General features: G+C 38.2%; 3 protein-coding genes across 6 annotated transcripts; all 3 read right to left on the reverse strand.

The window, feature by feature from the left end:
• Positions 1-172: 172 nt before the first annotated feature.
• On the reverse strand, positions 173-8,179 carry dnajc5gb (DnaJ (Hsp40) homolog, subfamily C, member 5 gamma b). Of its 3 annotated transcripts, none has more exons than XM_080042691.1 (6): positions 8,021-8,179; positions 7,572-7,701; positions 6,306-6,519; positions 5,777-5,930; positions 4,569-4,646; positions 173-3,283 (listed from the first exon to the last, which is right to left on the reverse strand). In XM_080042691.1, exons 2-6 carry the CDS (start codon positions 7,682-7,684, stop codon positions 3,216-3,218), a joined length of 627 nt encoding a protein of 208 aa, XP_079898817.1. In that variant the 5' UTR covers positions 7,685-7,701; positions 8,021-8,179; the 3' UTR covers positions 173-3,215. The 3 variants fall into 3 exon arrangements, with proteins under 3 accessions (XP_079898817.1, XP_079898816.1, XP_079898818.1); XM_080042690.1 differs by having other exon boundaries at positions 8,017-8,179; XM_080042692.1 differs by lacking the exon at positions 4,569-4,646 and having other exon boundaries at positions 8,017-8,179.
• A 697-nt stretch (positions 8,180-8,876) lies between these two features.
• Positions 8,877-13,870, reverse strand: tp53i3 (tumor protein p53 inducible protein 3; the record flags this gene model as incomplete). The annotated part of the gene is made up of 5 exons (XM_080042572.1): positions 8,877-9,986; positions 10,367-10,563; positions 12,448-12,660; positions 13,102-13,369; positions 13,730-13,870. 5 exons carry the CDS (start codon positions 13,868-13,870, stop codon positions 9,789-9,791), a joined length of 1,017 nt encoding a protein of 338 aa, XP_079898698.1. The 3' UTR covers positions 8,877-9,788.
• A 2,550-nt stretch (positions 13,871-16,420) lies between these two features.
• Positions 16,421-19,861, reverse strand: cenpo (centromere protein O). 2 transcript variants are annotated; one of them, XM_080042426.1, is made up of 6 exons: positions 19,754-19,861; positions 19,444-19,595; positions 18,712-18,850; positions 18,332-18,603; positions 17,839-17,998; positions 16,421-17,416 (listed from the first exon to the last, which is right to left on the reverse strand). In XM_080042426.1, exons 1-6 carry the CDS (start codon positions 19,773-19,775, stop codon positions 17,307-17,309), a joined length of 855 nt encoding a protein of 284 aa, XP_079898552.1. In that variant the 5' UTR covers positions 19,776-19,861; the 3' UTR covers positions 16,421-17,306. The 2 variants fall into 2 exon arrangements, with proteins under 2 accessions (XP_079898552.1, XP_079898553.1); XM_080042427.1 differs by having other exon boundaries at positions 17,379-17,411.
• Positions 19,862-19,932: the final 71 nt, after the last annotated feature.

Here is a 19,932-nt window from a genome sequence, read left to right on the forward strand (position 1 = left end):
ATAGGAGACTGCACTTCTGGGACTCCCTTTGAGTTTGCCTAGTGCTTAAGTGAATCTGGCCACCTGCTCTAATAGGTGTTATCTATCTGACAGGGGTGGAGCACAACAGGAGCCAATGGCAGCAAACTGTTCAAATCCAAAAACAGGACAAAACTGTATGACATTTTTCAGTGTCACCAAAGTTTATTAGATTAGACAAACATTCAATTTTTTTACACAAAAAAACAGTTTGGAAACATAAAGAAGTTAAAAGAAAAAAAATACCCAGGAATGTTGAGATGATAATCTTTGATTTGAAAAAACATCAACTAAACATTCAACACCTTATCGCTGAAATAAATGTGAATGTATCAGGCACTTCTGTGATGTTGTGTCAAGTATGATTTATGTTACACAAAATATAGACAACTGACATTTACATACATTTCTGTGATAGTTAAATTGTTTTCATAAATATATTGTTTGACTGTCATCCTGTTGTCCAAGAAAAAACAACAGATCAAATGCTAAAAATGATGTACATATACTATTCCTGAACCATTTCTACAACCCAGAAGAAGAATACAAAAATAAAATGTAAACATGATGAAAGATGACATAATTTAAGGTGTTATTATCCACTCAATTTGTCATAAAACCAATCAAAAATATATTTATATCTCTGAATTCACATAAAAACAAGATTCATATATTGAGCACAGCACAGAGAGCATCATTTTCAAAAAAGGTCTCGACACATCTGGATCATCTGGAGCAAGTCAACAGGTTCACACAACAAATCGTATGACTATATATGTGTTGTTGCAGAATGGATCACTTTTTGTTTGTATTATTGTCAAGTGTATTCACAATTTATTTTTGTGGAAGATTTAGCCGTACCTTAACGTTAATTACCCCCACACCCAGATGTGCAGGAGCAGCAAACAGTACCACCCGTCGAGTTGACAATAAGTATATTTTAATGAGGGAAAACGCTTATTCACTTCCTTTGTTAGAGTTAGATTTGTAGATTTACACCACTGTCACTTCTGTGCGTTACTTTTAGGCTGGCTTCGGTCCGACTCGTTTTGCAAAGATGTTCTTCCTCCATGTGATTTACTGTACATATTTGTAATGTGACCTGGCCGTTTACGCTATTAGAGAAGCCTTCTATAAAATTACAGAATGCAACATAAGTTCACGATGGGCTATTATCTATCAATATGACCGTTCACTGGGTATGATTTGTCACAAATATTCACAAACGGCACAAACTTTGAAATAAAAAACGTTTCACTTTGATGTGGCTTAAACTAAGAGGTCTTCCCGTATATAATTTATTTTAGGAGTGCCAGACCTAAATGCGATTCATGAGTAAGACTATAGGCCTAGTGTTTAAATATAGTAAAGTTTTTATATGCAAGACTATACTGTTTAAATCACTAAAATCCTTGTTAAATTCTTAATCGAGTTAATGTTTAATTTTGACAAGATGGAGAACGAGTGGTAAAAGCAATTTATTCTTTGACAGCATTTCACTCTCGCCTTATTAGAAGCATCAGCTGTTATTTCTTTGTTAACTCTTCAGAGCGGTTCCTCTTGCGGCACGAGATAGATCTATATAGTGCGGACTACGGAGTCAAATGTGTTTTTTGTATTTGCTTGTTTGTTCATTTTAACGTGAAGGGCTTTGTGAAGGATGATCTTGATATGCGCTCTATAAATAAACTTTTAATATATAAATATGCTTTATCAGAGCTGGAGCCAAAACAAATAAAATTTAGCTTTGACTAAAGACTGTAAAAGGGGGGGGGAGCAGCTAGCCTGGCGACATCATGTAAACATGTCATTTATCTATTATTATTATTAATCTGTAGATAAACATCAAGCTGTTGTTATTCTGGGAGTTACGTGCTGAAACTATTTAAAAACAAACAGTTTATCCATATGTCACTACTTAAACACAGGGCGTGTCCAACTATAACGCAGGTTGGATGCACCTTATAGTTATGACACATTTGCGCAAGAGGTTCCTTTTTGCATCAGGCTAACTTTTCCCCCCTGCACCTCCATGAACCAATACTGCATTCAAGTTATATCGGAGTTATTCGTTATTAACGATATCCAATTAGTAGCATTCAAGTTAACAAAGTTGTTATTACAATTGGGAAAGTAGGATTTTTTTCTTCTTCAAAAGATTCAGTCTCGATTATTTCCCTTTGAGCTTAGCCAAATGCCTCCGAGCTCCACAACTAAAGCTGCGTCCATGTCATATCGGAGTAACTGGTTTCCGACTTGTAAATAATGTTAAAGTCAAACCTTCGACTCATAATCACTTAACAAAAACTAAGTATTTCTATCCAATGTTGTGCCTCTAAGTAGAAAGTATACTGACCCTTCAAGTTGCTGAAGTATTTCATCTAAAGCGAATAAACTTGACGTTACACATATAAAGTGATTTAATATCAATTCACAGTATTTTCACTGCAATTACACAACCACCTTGAGTTGTCCAATGATTGGATCTTATACGAAGTCATCCCAGCTAACATTAAGAAATGAAGTGAATAAACGTTTCTCCCAAAATGTTGAATTATTCCGATAACGCCCGTCAGTAAAACTTTATTACTGCTCTATGTGCAGAGGACACACGTTGACACCCAAACATAAAAAAAAATACACAGTTTGGCTTTGTTACAATATACTGTACATACAGCATGAAGAATACCTAATCTACATCATTTTAAAAAGCCCTTTTTACAATAAGTGCAGCATGACTGAACACTTCGTATGACTCCAAGTGGTTGGCCTTTAATACCCTTATTATGTTGCATTAAAAAAAACTAAAAACTCTCAGACCATCGTGGCGGATCAGGATCTTAAACATGAACTTGAGATATTAAAGTGCATGTGAAAAGCAATCATTCCATTCTTTGATCTGCTTGGCCTTTTCATGTGTCACTGCAGTTCAGCTACTGCCCATGTGCCCAATATTTTAACATTTATTAAGAAGCTAAAAATAAATATAAGATTGGATCAAAGACAAACCCATTGGCAATTTTACAAAACAAAAAAAAATATGGCACAATCAAAATCAGTCCCAGTCTGTGAGGAACACAACCACAGGAAAAAACCCTATAATCTACACTCAGCTTCAGCCATTTTTCAAAGTGATCAATACGGCGGCTGATGGACGACGTGGTTTATTGACACAGTCCAGACTCTGTAGGACTCACTCAGTCATCAGCTGAATCCAAGGTGCCGTTGGTCGCATGAGGCTGTATCACAATCGGTGATTTCTCACCTGGAGGAGGGAAAGAAGAAAATATTTTTTAACGACAATAAAATAGAACTTTAATTGAAATGGAGATAAGTGAAGAGAAACATGTTGTGGTTTGAGCGAGATTCAATTAGTAGATTGATTTAGGCCATTCAGCAAGCAAAACAAGAGTTCACCAACATTCAATGGTTCCAGCTCCTGAAATGTGATAATTTGTTGAATTTTTTTTAAATTAAAATCATTGTTAGTTGGAGCCTAACTCAATAAAACTTTTATTATAAAATATGTATATACACACACTAATAAATAAAGAAATAAACATAAAAACTAGTAAATATTTTTTAATAAAAATAATATAGCTTTTGTTGTTGCAGCGTGGAGGAAGAAACAATGCAAATGTTTTACTTAAAATACTGGAGAAACCTATGGTAGAAACCCTTCATATAAAATAAAGAACCATAGTCCTCTGGGACAAGTACATAGAAATAATCTTGCTCAAGGAGACATAAAACACTTTGCATTAGTTCATAGATTCAACAGCAATGAGAAGCAGGACAATGGATGCAAAAGCAAAACAACCGCTTTGGATGGAACAAGCAGCATAAAAAGCATTCAATTAAGACATGTTTACATTTTTTGGGGGGTATTTTCCATAAAGCACCATCACTCAAGATCAGCAGTTCTCAAACTTATTGTCTAATGAACTTTCCTTTCACTACTTCCAAATGTGGAGTAAAAAAAGGTTAAGACATTAAGAAATATACTTTTAACTTGTAAGATAAATCATTGTGAGAACGACTGCTCTTTATATTTTGCTTTAGTATACAATTATTTCAACTGTGCTCTTATCAACAGTGATACAATAATCAACAGTGATAAGTTATTGGTCAGTATATCCTTTGTTTATTCAATTTTATTTTCACAGATATTAAAGAACAAAATTGCGGTTATTTGATTTTTGTTTTCAAATTTAAAAAAATTAAATACAAGGTGTTTTTCTTTATTAGGGTCAAAAACGGATACTTTAAATTTTTTGTATTTTATTATCCTTTTGTAAAAAGAACATCGAATGACCAAAAGATAGACTGAACGTTATAAATGAGTAATTTATGATTAATTTGTTCTTGTAAGTGGGAGGTTTTAATACAGTTAAAATGTTAGTGCACGATATGGCAAATACACAGTCCACGTTTTAGGACCAGCAGTGGGTGTTAGAAGCTGCCAAATTATGAACTGGTCCACTGTCTGAGTTCTGCTGGGTAAGTCAAGCAGCACAGAGAGGCGTTCGGCCGGACAGGTGACCTTTTACCTGAGGAGCCGACAGCTTCACCTGAAGTGTCAGTGGCGGAGCTCGGGCTCGGCTGAATAACTATTACATGGTCTCCTGCTGTGGAACAAAATGAAACACTGAGCATTTTTTTTTCTCTTTTTAATATAAAAAAAAGCACGCTTCTCCTTCCTCACAAAATGACTCAGCTCACTGTGTCAGATGAGAAGATCGACACCACAACACCCACCTATCAGCAGCTTAAATGCTGACCTATTTCTCATGTCTTTTATCCGTACGAAATGTAAAAAATAAATAATAATTTTAAGTTTCTTAAAGCGTTACTATTTGCTTGCAGTGACATTATTATTTCTTAGCTTGTGGGTGTTGTTAAGAGTTGCATCGATTTCCTAATTTAACTCTGCAACAAAGGGGATTTTCCAAACGGTGGAACTAGTCCTTTCAATCTCCTTAATTATTCACTATAATCTCTAAGATCTAACAAACACCAACCCAGTCCATGGACCCAGTCCGACCATTCTGACAATAAGTTGCCTATTGAAAATCTTACAACTTCAATATCTGCTTCAAAGTTTCTCTGTTCGCTTTTACATTTTGATTTACTTTCCAGCAAAGTTTTATTGCCATTACGAATCACAGTGGACATTTGATTCAGTTAAAGATGCACAAGAGGGAGCGCCCTTGGCTCAGTTGGTAGAGCGTTCCCTCCATGGGCCTCGGCCAGCAGCGGACCCGGGTTCGATTCCAGTCCGCGGTCGTTGTCACTCCCCTCTCTGCCCCATTTCAACTCTGTCTCTCTACACTATCAATAAAGCATAAAAATGCCCAAAAAATATCGTAAAAAAAAAAAAAGGATGCACAAGAAAAAAAACTTGCACTAACACATGTCCGCTCCAAAAAAGTACTTCCTAATTTAGACAATACAATGTAAAACAATGACACTTCCCTGTAAAAGAACCAACTGAATTTGTAAAATGCAAACATTGAAACACGAAAGATTTGAGACACACGATAGCGAGGGGGGAAAAAAAACAGCTTTTAGTTTCAGTTCTTAAATGTAATCTTACATGATATCTCATCATTCTCATGCAGGCACACATCTACCACACAATGCAACATGTGATATTGCAGACTTTGGACTGTTTTTTTTTTTTAATGTGAGCAGTAGGAAGTTATTCTATGTTTATCTTTACAAGATGAAGTGAATCCAAAAGAGCAAAGTCCCTCACCTGCATCATGTTCCCTTATCTCTGCCTCCAGGTCTTCAGGGTCCATGTAGGCGAACTGCTCGTCATCTACCGACGATTTGCATCTCCCACAGCAGAAACAACAGCAGCACAAACAGCAGCAGCAGGTGAAAATACCACAGCACACCACAAGCGCCTGAACACAAAAGAGAGGGAATACATGTTAGAATATATGAGTTATAATGTGCCAAAGTTTATTAAATCTAACTAAATTAATTCAATTCTAATTCAATTAAAAAGAGGTGAGGGGTTACCTTAAATGTGCCATATTAATTATAGGTCTGTTTTTTATTTCTGTTACTAGCCTTGAGTGCCTGGGCTTTTTTGTCATTAAAAGATATTGTGCGTAACATTTTCATGAAAATTAATGTTGGTTACATTCCAGGCATCACCGAACGAGCTGACACAAAGTTGATAAGGCCTATCAGCTCCTTAAAAATCTCTCTGTATTTCTCAGTATGGCAGTGTTAACAAACTGGTTTCTTTTGAAACCACGACCCACACTTCTCACCTTGAACCAGCACTTGGACATGAGGAAGTAATATTTGACGCTCTCCTCCCCAAACTGCTCGGCCACATACAGGCCCATGGAGCCATACTCGTCATAAATCTTCCGTTTGTTCTCGTCACTGAGGATGGAGTTGGCGTTGTTGATCTCCTTGAACTTCTCAGCAGCTTCTGGGTTGTCCGGGTTCTTATCGGGGTGATGCCTCAACGCTAGTTTCCTGGTAACAAGTGACAGAGATTTAGATACTTGAGTAATATTAGCATCATAACTTTGTTTCCATACAGCTATAACCAGCGTTGGGCCCTGTGTTTTTGCACAGATAATAATTATTGCCCACTCTGTGCACACCTGAACATTAAACGCGGACTCTCATTGGCTAGTGTACAGGACATGGGAGCTCCAATTGGCTTAAGTGAGGTGTCAGTGAAAAGGTTAGAGTGTAGAAAGGATATTTTCAAACAAAGATACCGGCAATGTTTAAAAAAAAATAAAAATGTAAGATATTTTTTGGGCATTTTTATGCTTTATTGATAGTGCAGAGAGACAGAGGTGAAATGGGGCAGAGAGGGGAGTGACATGCAGAGAACGACCGCGGGCGGGAATCAAACCCGGGGCTGCTGCTGGGCCCGGCCCGGGAGGGTGACGCCTTACCAACTGAGCTAACGGCGCCCCCAGATACCGGCAATGTTAACATGTGACCGTGTGTTATGACAGAAATTCCACTCAAACATAGCACTGTGTACACATTGAATCCTATGTTGGTTTTATGTATGATCAAAACAAATTTTTTCCCCAAAAGATATTAAAAAGTTTCAAATTTAAAGACACTTTATAAAAGTAACATTTACTTTATAATGAAAACATTAAGACCTCTCATAATCTGATTCAAGACAGTTTTAGAGAATTTAAACCCTAGAATTCTGATTATTGGATTTGACTCTTTATAAAAAGGACCCACAGAATCCCTGTCATGTCTTACTTAAACATCGGACACACAAAAAACACTGAATGAACTCTAAAGTGACTGAAAAATGTGCGAAATTTAAGTAACCAAGATTCACTTTTCTAAACATTGTTTAAATTCTTATGTTCTGCTTCCAGCATGCAAACATTTAGCCTATCTGTTTGAGGAATTGTAAAACTTTACTAATACATTTTTGGAATTCCTACACACAGTCAATACTACTAAGTTTACTGAAAATGCACCTCTACAATAAATCCCATTGTCCTTTAAAGGCCTCATTAAAAAATAAATTTCATTTCACCCACCTATATGCCTTCTTTATATCATCTGGAGTTGCTCCTTTCTCCAGGCCCATGAGTTTGTACAAGCTGTCTCCTGCTGTTGACATTTTACGCTGAGGCCGGTTTGGGTCCTCCATGATTCAGGATATGGCGGCTGTGACATTAAAAACAAATGTTTCAAATGCAAATACCTGACATAATTTCCTGAGTGCAAACAGACACGTGAAGTTCCTTGAATGGCTCTAAAGTTGAAGAAAAAGTTAACAAATAAACCACAATACATGACAATTGAGTCAATACACTTCCCTATTTACATAAGAACTACACACATATGTTTGTTAATCTATATAGCTAGGTTTACTTTGACTTCGCGGAAACCCTACAAGGTAAAGTCAAGACAGACAGACAGACAGACAAACTGCTACATGACTTTAGCTTCACGCGGAGGAAGTTCTAAGTTCAAACTTACGCACTGGACAAAGAAATTACGTTGTTTTCCGTCGAATCATAGAGTCCAAAATGTGTCCTAAGGTTGTGTTATAAAGTGTGTTCCATGAATTAAAGCCGACACAGGCTTATTTTTCTCCAATCTTTTTTAACTTCTCCCACCCTCACGAACTGGAGGGGACGGAAGTTTGAGACAGGAAGGAAGGAATCATATGAGGTCACGTGTCTATGTTGGTTGGCGCATAAACATAATAAAAAAATCCTTTTTATTATGTCTATGTGTTGGCGCGCGCTCGCTCGCGTTTTAAAGCCTTTGTTTATTTATTATTAGTTAATTACGTAAAAGGAGTAGGTTTGTATTTATCATTTTAAGCTAAAAGGCTAATTTGGAATAAAGAATAAAACATATGAGTTTCAAAATAAATAGTTCACAGAGGATAAAGATTGATACATAGAAATGGTTAAAGTGTTTAAAAAATGTAAAGTGTGCCCCTAGGTCATAATCCTACTCTGGTTCTGGAACTTATCTTGTAAAAGTGTAGTGGACAGTTCAGATCTTCATCAAAACAATAATTGATAGAAGAAAACGACAGACAAATTACAGCAAAAGCTAAAAAATCAAATGATAGGCCTATAATAAAAATGTGTTAAAATAATGCAACTACAAGTGCTTTTAATGATTTAATATAATATCGTATGTTACAGTATTTTGTGTGATATCTGTGGAGAGGATTATCATTGTGATTTGGAAAGATTTACAGGTGAAACTCGAAACATTTGAATATTTCGTGCAAAAGTTAATTCATTTCAGTAATTCAACTTTAAAGGTGAAAATAATATCTTATATAGACTCATTACATTCAAAGTGAGATATGTGAAGCCTTTATTTGTTATAATTGTGATTATTATGGGTTACTGTCTATAAAAACCCCAAATTCAAAATCAAAAATGTTCCTGTCTGTTGACAAGCTTTATGGAGATGCTGAATTACTTTTTCCAGCAAGACTTGACACCTGTCCACAGTGCCAAAACCACGAGTAACTGATTGACTAATCATGGTATTACTGTGTTGATTGACCAGATAACTCTCCTGACTTGAACCCAATAGAGAAACTATGGAGTATTGTCAAGAGGCAGATGAGACACACCAGACCCAACAATACAGACTAGCTGAAGGCCACTATCAAAGCAACCTGGGCTTCCATAACACCTCAGCAGTGCCACAGGCTGATAGCATCCATGCCACGCCGCATTTAGGCAATAATTTGTGCAAAAGGGGCCCAAACCAAGTACTTAGTACATATGCATGATTGTACTTTCTAGAGGGTCGACATTTCTGTATTTAAAATCCTTTTTGTATTGATTTTATGTAATATTCTAATTTTCTGAGATTTTGAATTTGGGGTTTTCATAAGCTGTAAACCATAATAATCACAATTATAACAAATAAAGGCTTGAGATATCTCACTTTGAATGTAATGAGTCTATATAATATATTAGTTTCACAATTTAGGTTGAATTACTGAAATAAATGAACTTTTGCACGATATTCTAATTTTTCGAGTTTCACCTGTACACAGCTATTCTTAATATCCCAAACTATTATCACAATCACAATTATCACTATTATAACACTGGAGTAAAAACATGGTAAAAAAATCATACTGGACTATTGGTGGTTAAGGCAAATGTAAAATCATGATCAACAATTGGGCAAGAAATACAGTAAAAAACAATAACACTGTGCCTTGATATAAATCACAGTGATGTTACATTACTTTTAATAGCTATTCATCACTGAGTTTCCTGATTCTGTGAAATTACATTAATAACAATCTTCCCCGTGTTCCTGTTGGCCTCCATGTGTCTGTGAGCGTCTGCTATGTCGTCCATGTTGAACGAGCTGTCAATCACTGGCCTTAGGGAGGCGGGCTGCTCCGAGAAATGTGGTAACACCCTGGATGAGAAAGCTTTCACCAGGTCGGCTTTGTACTGTGAAGGGGAAATGCAAAGTGAAACATCTGGCTTCGTTACAGAAATACAAATACCATAGTTGTGTCATAACTAACTTGCAAATTGCCCAATTTGGGAAAACTTCCGAACTACAGAGAGAGTTCGCCCTATCACCCGACACACAGGATGAATGTATGTATAGATAGATAGATAGATAGATAGATAGATAGATAGATAGATAGATAGATAGATAGATAGATAGATAGATAGATAGATAGATAGATAGATAGATAGATAGATAGATAGATAGATAGATAGATAGATAGATAGATAGATAGATAGATAGATAGATAGATAGATAGATAGATAGATAGATAGATAGATAGATAGATAGATAGATAGATACATTTTCTTCTCACCTGGAGACTGCGAGATCGGAGGAGGCTGCTGAGTAAGTGTCCTCGCTTGGAGAGCAATTTTCCCAGCAGATCTCCCTCAACTCTCCGGCCTCCCATGGTGCCATACAGCACCCACCGGCCGTCCGTGGCTAAAGAGTTCACATTCTGCTCCCAGTTAGGCCCTCCGATGCAGTCCAGGATGACGTTTGCTCCCTTGCCTATGAAATTGGAATTGCAGTTCATTATTAACTATAAAGGGATAACTGGTGATATTCTACATGTTTTCTTCCACTCAACAAAAACCAAAAATCAATTGATTTTGAAAAAGTATTGTCTTTGAAGCCAAAGCCGTGTATATCTTGCCATAGAGCTCCATTCTTTCACAAAAAGATTTAAATAAATATAAAATAATATTAAAATGTGTTGACAGGGACAAATGTAGAATAATCCTTTTACATTTAAACCTGCGGCCATGTTTATTCTAATTTGCTTCTGTTTTTATATTTCAATTAGAAAAGTTTGGAACAAAAAAATCTATATGTAGTTTCTCATTAGCTGCAATGCGTGCTACTACGGCTGCAACAGGGGTGTTGCACCAAATTCTGGGCCCCTATACAGGAAGTCCTGATGGGCCCTCTGAGAGGCGGTCTTACAATACAAACAAAGCTATGTTTCTATATAGTCCAAAACGTATGAGTGACTGGTCCCTCTCTGAGCCAGATAACAACACAATGTTTCTATTGATGAATGACCAAATCATTACGCGTACTTGAACACAACCCCTGGTCTAACGAGTCTTAATAAACATGCACACACACAATGTTTTTCACATGAATTTGGGAGACTGTGTCGTGGACCCTGGACCTTCTAGGGGGGTCCGGGGAAATGCTCCCCTGGAATTTTTTTTTTAAATGTTAAAGTAAAATTCATCAATCTGGTGCACTTTGAGAAGAAAACTAATGCTAAATCAACTCCTATGTAAGCTATTTAGTACTGTTTTCTGGAATAATTTATAGACACAGAATGACCAAAAAGCAGAAAGAAGAAATGTACATGTTTAAAAAATCCAGTCAGCTTCGGGAATTTTTTCCCGTTTGTATTTTTTGATGGCCCAATATAGGCCCCTGATCTTCGTAGCCCCAAACAATGTTATTTAAAAAATAACAAAAATGTACTGACGAATGAAAGGCCTCTGATATCTGTTTTTTTTTCAGAAATAACATTTTTCGGGGGCTTCAAAGATCAGGGGCCTATATTGAGCCAGTAAAAAAAACTAAAAATTAACTGATTCGCTAGCCCTCCACAAATCAAATTGCTCCAACTGAAAGACTGCCCGACGACATCTACGACAACCGATTTCACGGCACACACCAAACAGATTTGTGTCCCCGCCCCCTTCAGCCTCTCCGACGGCGATTATTGGGCCGGTGTGTCCGATAATCGTCAGGCTTCTTTTGAGCGGGCAGTCTTTCAGTTGGAGCAATTTGATTTGTGGAGGGCTAGCGAATCAGTGAAGCCCGGAAGTGAGGAGGGTAGCACAAACAGCTAACAACAGTTAGCCATCGTTTTAATGTGTTTGTTTGTTTCGTTCAGCGAGTACTCACATGCATCAACCCTTGTTGACTGCTCGACACACCATGCTCGACACTCTCTGCTAAAAATGGTGCTCTTTATGTTCCATAAATATAAATAGGCTACGTATTTCTATCTATGTTTATGGTCTAGAGAGCTGTCCCATCATTTCCGGCTTCCGTATTTTTTCGGGCCACAATACAGATTAGCGCCGCCTGCTGTTATGGAGACATTACGTCCCGCAGAGCGTACGGAAAGTCAGCAGTCGGTTTGGTGTGTTCTTTGCACTTTTTCGGCCGCGACGGGAAGACTGGAGCTCCCTGAATCGGCAGTCTCCATTTTCGGGTAGTCGGACTAGTGTGTCCATAACAGCGAAGCCCAACGACATCTACGACGACCGATTTCACGGCACACACCAAACAGATTTGTGTCCCCGCCCCCTCAGGACTCTACGACGGCGATTATCGGGCCGGTGTGTCCTGGCCTTAAGGCACAGTGAACTGTCTACACATTTACAGGCACACACTCACCTCCTGTGAAGTTGTGAACTCCCTGTGTGAAGCTCTCCTCTTTGTAGTTGAAGCCAGCTGCTGCACCCAGATTTTCAGCCATCTTGAGTTTTTCTGGGTTCCCCGCGGTGACGACAGGCACTGCACCAAACAGACCAACCAGCTGAACAGCAGCTGTTCCTACACCGCTGGCTCCGGCATGAACCAACACCACTTCTCCCTCCTTCACCTGGGCTGTGGAAGAGTGAGGACAGAGGGCAACAAGACACATAATTTAATATTGGCCCAGTTGTTAAATATATGACGAGGGAACAGGGGGATTTTGTGTGAAATTAAGTTGGAATTCAAAGAAAATAATACTTACACATTTACTTATCTAGATTAACTTGTATTTATTTAGTTTTTTGTAGTAGTTTTGTTGAGTAGCCCTCTCTATTTGTCCAGAAACTACTCATGTTATTTAATTTTTATGATGAAGTATTAAATGGTGTGTAGGCTTCTATAATATGTTATGTAAGGGCTCAAATTATAAAATATATTTTTTTGACAAATATTTTTTAATTTCTAAAGCAATTGTATAACATAAAAGAAAAGACACAGGAATAATAAAAAGCATTGTTTGTCTTGGTGGCAGCAACACTCTGCTGAAGGGCTAAAAGGGTTGCTTTAACTTACCCACGAACACCAGAAGCTGAAAGGCAGTGAGCCAGGCCTCTGGTATGGCGGCTGCCTGGCAGAGTGTGAGGTTTGGGGGAACGGGCATGAGCAGCTCCTCGGGCACAGCAACATATTCTGCATATCCTCCTCCAGAGAGCAGAGCCATCACCCTGTCATCTGGCCTCCAGCCGCTCTGCACCCCGGGGCCCAGAGAGTCCACGGTCCCTGCTACCTCTAGGCCTATGATGTCACTCTCACCTGGGGGAGGGGGGTACAGCCCTCGCCTCTGTGGAAAACAGAAAAATAAGTAAAATGATTGCAGTTTATGAGATGATTTTGTTTCAGAATCAGGATGGCTTCATTTTACTTGAGGAGAGACACAGCAGGCAAAAACATAGTCCTTTCAATCACTTGTCCATCTTGAGATATTAGGCTATATTACTTCCATGATATGTTTTCTTTCATACAATAAAAAGTCCGAAATGTAAATAGAATGTAGATGTTTATTTTACAACATTTTGTCTATTTCTCCTATCAACAATCTCTAAATGCCATTATCTCAAATGTACATACAATAAAGGATGATGATAGCAGGACAGTATAAAGGGGATTGTGGTACTTGTGCTTTGTGTGTATTATATGTTACCTGCAGTAAGTCCGCCCTATTAAGTGCAGCTGCATGAACTTTAATAAGGACTTCTCCATCTTTAGGCTTAGGTCTGGGGACGGTCCTCAGCAGCAAATTCTCAGGTCCTCCTGGGACATCAACGCACACTGCTCGCATCATCTCAGCAAAGCTAGAGCAAGACTTGTGCCACACCCATAAATTAAAGAAAAATATGTGATAATGGTAAGATTTAGTCAAGAAACTGAAAAAACAACAACAATTCAACCTGAAGTCGCTCTATATCCAAGCATGTACTTCTGCTGTTTGAAACACGCACTGTCTGGTGGGAGCTTCTCAGTAACAATCTTCCAGTTTGCAAGATGAGATGCATTTAACAGTCCCAGTAGTAGCAGCAGCAGCTGTGATTTGTCAGAAAAAAGATACAATTGTTACTAATTGTAAAAAGCAACAGCAAGCAACTCCAAAAGCCCAATTTATTACATAAAACAACATTTTATCTTCATTTATGATAACACAACACAAAAATACTAGTGTTTAGTCCCCACAACTCCCCCCGAAAATCTCCAAAAACATAGCTAATTATAGACTGAAAAAATATTTTATTATAGGCTACTGTTGGTATTACTGTTAAAATATATATATTTTGGGCAATTTGGCTGTACAATCTTACAAAATAAACTATGGTACATTAGGCCCTACATCAATATTTTACCATCATTATCCAGCTACCTAATCAAATTCAATGCATGCATCTAAATAGCCCCAGAGAGTTGATCGCGTGGTGTGTGAGAAGTAACAAAACTATTTAGAAGAAGAGAAAGTAAGAAAACATCAGACGGAGAAGTAAAAGACAGAAAAGAGGAAGCTGTTGCATTAGTTCAGAAGTTTAGTACTGAGATGACCGAGGTCAGTCAAGTTCCAGGATTACGTTACGTGTAACTTGCACAGCAATCATAGACATATATACGCATTTTCACAAATAGAAAAAAAGTTTCAAAAATCAGAAACTATGTTTTCTATAATCTATAGCCTCACTGTGATATTCTAGTCCAGATTTGAAGAGTCTAGGTGCAGTGGTTTTCAATCAGGACCAGTTCTAATGTGGTCTGGACCCCAAAAAACCATTGAAATGTGCATTCTTTGCATTTTCACAAATAGAAAAAAAGTTTCACAAATCAGAAACTATGTTTTCTATCATGTATAGCCTCTCTGTGATATTCTAGTCCAGATTTGAAGAGTCTAGGTGCAGTGGTTTTCAATCAGGACCAGTTCTAATGTGGTCCAGATGCAAAAAAAAAGCAGTGAAATCTCCCCTCTCTTTCTTTTAAACAAACTTAATAAAGGTTACATCAATTTTAAACTGTTTTTAAAGAATGGTTAGACTCTCTTAGATAATCTAGACTAATTAATGTGGCTTTACCGCGGCGATTTAGGAGGTTAAACAACGGAGAATCAGTCGCTCCGCTGCTCCTTAAGAATCCCTTAACTTTTCCTTAACTGCCGAATCGGCTGCTGCGAATCAGCTGCCAACTTCAGCGTCGTAAAGTAGCTGCTAATTTGACAGTTAATCGCTCGGTTCCTTGTAAATTATGTTCAAGCATCAAATAAAGAAATAGCCGAATAAACTTACCAGACGGAGGTGTCAACAGTTCGTCAGCCTTGAGATGACTGTACTAGTTTCTGGGAAGTTTAGTTTTGCCATCTTCCACACCGCAGTTCAGTTTGGCGCGGGAGGGATCAAACTACCAGAGGGGCAGGCTTTCTCTTGGTATGGGACAAGGAGTATTAAAGGGATACTGCACAATTATACACTCAACAATTATAATTTTTAGTGGTGGTGGCTGAACATCAGTCTAGAAAAGCTGCAGGAGGAGACCAAGCCCATGCATGATTGTAATATTATGATTATTACAGTATATTAATTTCCATAACATTCTCCACCATAGGTTTTGAACTGCAGTTTGTTTTCGATTTTTAAGGGTTATGAAAAACCTCACAATTCTTCAAGGAAAAGTCTTTCAAACTATTGAGTGTCGATGATGATCCTTCAAAAAGAGATTTCACTGTCCAATTCTGTTTCCCACCTTTGCTTATGTAGTCTGGAGAGAATTATTCATCAGTAATATACAGTATAGGCTACTTAGTTCCAGATCTAAATGAAGCATGTGGTGGGTGATGTTGTAAGCCTTTGTGTATCAGTGTTTTTCCTTGTTCAGTCCCTCCACATCTTTTACATAATCGAATCACATTTGCAAGTTGGTTTGGTTTACGATATTTGATACTCTATAGTTTTTGTGTGTGTGGCGATTTACCATTACAAATGAAAAGTTTAAGAAATGACCACCTTTGCTATAGAAAATGATTTAGATTTATTAAGGAAAACTGAAATTAGTTTATATTTTAGAAGTTATTTTATTAGGATATAAATATTGCAATAAGCACAACCTAAATCACAAGTTAGACCCCAAAAAGTTAAAGATTTATGTGAGAAAATTCTGCATTTAATGACAAGGAAAACACATTCTCAAAATACTTTGAACAAGGGACTCACTTATATTTATTAACGGCATAACCTGCAAGAATCCCCATGCCCTCATCTTGTTGGCATTTTGAAATGTAATCTCCAAGGAATGTGACAGTACACAATGACTTGCAGTTTTCAACAACCACATACACTTCATATCAAATACAATAGGCTATTATATTACATACACAGAGACCGACATAGCAAAACATTACAAACCTGTACAACACAGAGCTCTAGGAGACGTTGCAGTGCACTCGAATAAGGTAAGAAATGTACAACTTTAATTTAAAAAAAGTGACCGAATAAGGCAAGGAAACCACTTTAAAACACATATTTTCTTCCTCCAGCCTTTATATATAATGGATCAAAGTTTCAGGATGTCCGTTGTACTGCAGAGGGATCTGAGAGTGTTTAACCAAAAGGAGGAAAGAGATCTACAGCGTAAGCTAAACATGTTGGACAAACAGTACAGATACAGTCGCAAAAGGCTTCAGCAAAGAAGAGACTCGCTGATAACCCAACAGAGAAAAGTGCTGATGGTGAAAGTCTGTGAGCCTAAAGCTACAGTCAACATCGCAATGAAGGAAATTGGGGAACTGAAAAATTCACAAACTCACTTCAGGAGTATTCAAACATCCGACGGCAGGAGATCGTATTCCAGCAAATGCCAGTATGACGACAAAGGAGTTGAACTGGTGGAGCAGAATCGGTCGATATCGGCGCCACCGCTGTCTGTCAAAGTAACCGGTTCAGTGAGGCACAGAGGCAACATCCATGGCAGCCTATCTCTAATGCAGATGAAAAAGATTGCAACTATTGACTCGATATCAGAGAAAGAGTTGGCCAGGCAACAGCGGGAAGCCCGGGAGGAAACGGAGAGGCTGAGGCAGTTTCAGAGGGAAGCGCTACACAAGAGGGTGACAGAGTTCATAGAAAAGCTCAAGGACAAGAGCAACATGCAAATACTAGAAGAACCTCCATAGATGAACTCAAGAAAGTTTAACTATGTAACTAACTATGTACATATGCTATTGTGGAAATGCTTTGTTTAGTTATTTATCTGTAAAACTACACTATTGTCTCCATCTTCCTCATGGTATCTAAAGCTTTGTGCACAGGAACCTCCATGAGAAGGCTGCAGTTTTTCTTCCACTTGGGAGAATCAGGAAGCGTCTTCTCTGCAAAAAACAAAACAAACATTTAAATAATTCAAATGTTTAAAAGGAAATGATGCTCTTTCACATTTCCCACATCAACATATTTGTTAGAGGGAAATATTCTACATTTGAATATGTAAAGTTTGATATTTTGTTTTCCTTTCCCTTTTATGAGGAAATAGTGAAATCACAGTTTGCCAGAACCTAAAGGGTTGCCCTAAAAAAAAGTGTATATTTATAATGATTTTACAAGGAGAAAATCCAAAAAATCCTCACCTACATTCATGTGGCTAGAGCCATAGAATTATAGTTGGTGATTTTGCTTATGTGTAGCAAAAGGAATGTTAAGCTCTTCCATCGCCCATTGTGTCCACACAGTTAACTGCTTTGGGGTAAGAATACACTCCTTGTGCTGGTGCGGATACAAAGCTATGTGTTCCTACCTTCACAGTCGAGCTGGACTCGTGTGGGAAGACATCTGGTGTGGTCGCTGTAGTCGAGCGTGCAGAGGACAGCCATCTTTGTTGTCGGCACGATGAACATCATCACCAGTATGGAACACAAAACGTTACTCTCCATCACTTCCACCGACGTATGGAGTTCCTGTAAACAAATAGGAGGATGGAGTCAGTGTGTTTTTCTACAAGGATTTATATATACTGTACATACATTTTAAACTCTTAAATATTGATAATAAAATCCAATTAAAATTATAATTGTAATACATTTCACCACATGTAAAATTACAACTGGTATACAGCTACAGTACTGATTAAAACATGCTGTTTAACATTTGTCAACTTTCTATGTATGTGCAGAAACACACGTCAGTCTGATTGTTTTATATTTGATGGGTGCTAGTCACTTCCACAAGTGCACACACGCACGCACGCATGCGCACACACACACACACACACACAAAGCAAAGTCTGTCACCTTAAGAAGCTTCAGCTGCTGCTTGCGCCCAGCAAAGGCATTGAGATGTTGACTGAGGACATCCAGAAAAGTCCTTATGTCTGTGTGCATGTCGTACTGTTCAGCCAGGCTGCTCACAGGAATGAACGGAGGGATGTTATGACGACTGATCCTCAACTTTCGCTTCAGGTCGATCTCCATGTTGTAGGTTTCTAAGTAGACACCGTCGTAGGCCGTCGCCAGAGACACACACACTCCCTCTCTCTCAAGAGTCTTTATGACGTTGTACCCACCTAGTGTTGAATAAAACAGATATATATATGTTATTTAGATGGCATTCATGAAAATATATGTCAAAAATATATAGTTATTGTGTGGATAAAACAATTTGTGGTTAGTACCTATGATGTCATGAGCCTGTAGAAGGTCTTTCAGTTGGGAATGTCTGGCCATTAGACGCAGTAGTTTGGAGTTTTCAGAGTCTTCATCCATTTCCTCATCTTCTCCTTTGTCACGTTTGTCCATAGATTCTTTCAGTTTCTGCAGGTTACAAATAAAGTTAGTGAGGTCAATCCAATGTGCTCAGTGAGGTGCCGAGGGCGCTGTCGATACACCAAAACCATTAACACCAATTTGCTGCTATAACAGCCTCCACTCTTCTGGGAAGTCTTTTTGTAGTATTTATGAACCTGGCTGCAGGGATTTCGAGCACTAGAGGCCAGTGATGTTTGGTGATAGTAGACAATAATAGACAGTATTCTATTGCAAGCAAGTTATTTTATTCAACGAAAAGTATTCAATTTAATTAACATTCGGTTTTATTTTGCATACTTTATCTCTGCCTTTTTAAATGTTAAACGCTGTCAGGCAAAACGTGCAATATAATCCTCTGAAATGTACCAACAAGTACATCAAAGTTGAAATTGTGCACAGTAGTAGGCTACTACTTAGTTATAAAACAGCAGTGGTGAAGATGGAGCTGGAGCTGATGTAACTAGTTTCAGTCAGATATACCTAATAAACCTCAAACTGAGTGACTTTCAGTGCATCAGTTGCATATCATTTGCAAATGTTGTTTGCATCATAGGTGTACTATAGACTTTTTAATCATCTAATCTGTCCTCTAGTTCTACCTGATGTGTGTGTATCTCTGCCTTGAGCCGGTCTCTCTGCTCCGTCAGCGCTGCCACTTTAGCATTTAGCTCCTCCACTCGACTCCGCTGCCGGGGTCGAGTCTTACGGCTTCTCGCCTGAACCTCCAGCAGGCTCAGGTGATTTAAAACACCTGGCAAAAACACAACACACACACACGCATACTCTCAAACCACAGACTGTGAACGTTGTGTACATTATTAGCTTCATGACTATGTTTGTATTTAGCAGAATAATAGCAGAAGTTAGCTCAGTGTTAACAGTCAACGTATGTCTTCGAGGTGTGTTTACCTCTTTTAGACGCTGCCTCCATGCTTCGTTAGCCTTGATTTTAGTCTGTAATTTGGTATTCGAAAAAAAAATGCAGCCTCTCTGATGAGAAAAAATATTCGCCTGTTTGATTTTGGCGGCGGCTGCGTCATAACGTGTAGCTCCGCCTACGTGTTCAACCCCGGAAGAAGTTCAAAACA

The sequence above is a fragment of the Ammodytes marinus genome, assembly GCF_949987685.1.
Source record: "Ammodytes marinus genome assembly, chromosome: 15".
Lineage (NCBI taxonomy): Eukaryota > Metazoa > Chordata > Actinopteri > Uranoscopiformes > Ammodytidae > Ammodytes > Ammodytes marinus.

What these genes read in the sequence shown, in the direction of transcription:
- dnajc5gb (XM_080042691.1), bottom strand. Translation starts at nt 7,684, where the DNA reads ATGGAGGACCCAAACCGGCCTCAGCGTAAAATGTCAACAGCAGGAGAC. An exon ending in GATATAAAGAAGGCATATAG is followed by an intron (nt 6,520 to 7,571) that starts GTGGGTGAAATG and finishes ACTTGTTACCAG; the next exon opens with GAAACTAGCGTTGAGGCATC. An exon ending in TGAAGCTGTCGGCTCCTCAG is followed by an intron (nt 3,284 to 4,568) that starts GTAAAAGGTCAC and finishes TCCCTCCTCCAG; the next exon opens with GTGAGAAATCACCGATTGTG.
- cenpo (XM_080042426.1), bottom strand. Translation starts at nt 19,775, where the DNA reads ATGGAGGCAGCGTCTAAAAGAG. An exon ending in ACAGGCTCATGACATCATAG is followed by an intron (nt 18,604 to 18,711) that starts GTACTAACCACA and finishes ATTCAACACTAG; the next exon opens with GTGGGTACAACGTCATAAAG. An exon ending in AGCAGCTGAAGCTTCTTAAG is followed by an intron (nt 17,999 to 18,331) that starts GTGACAGACTTT and finishes ATTTGTTTACAG; the next exon opens with GAACTCCATACGTCGGTGGA.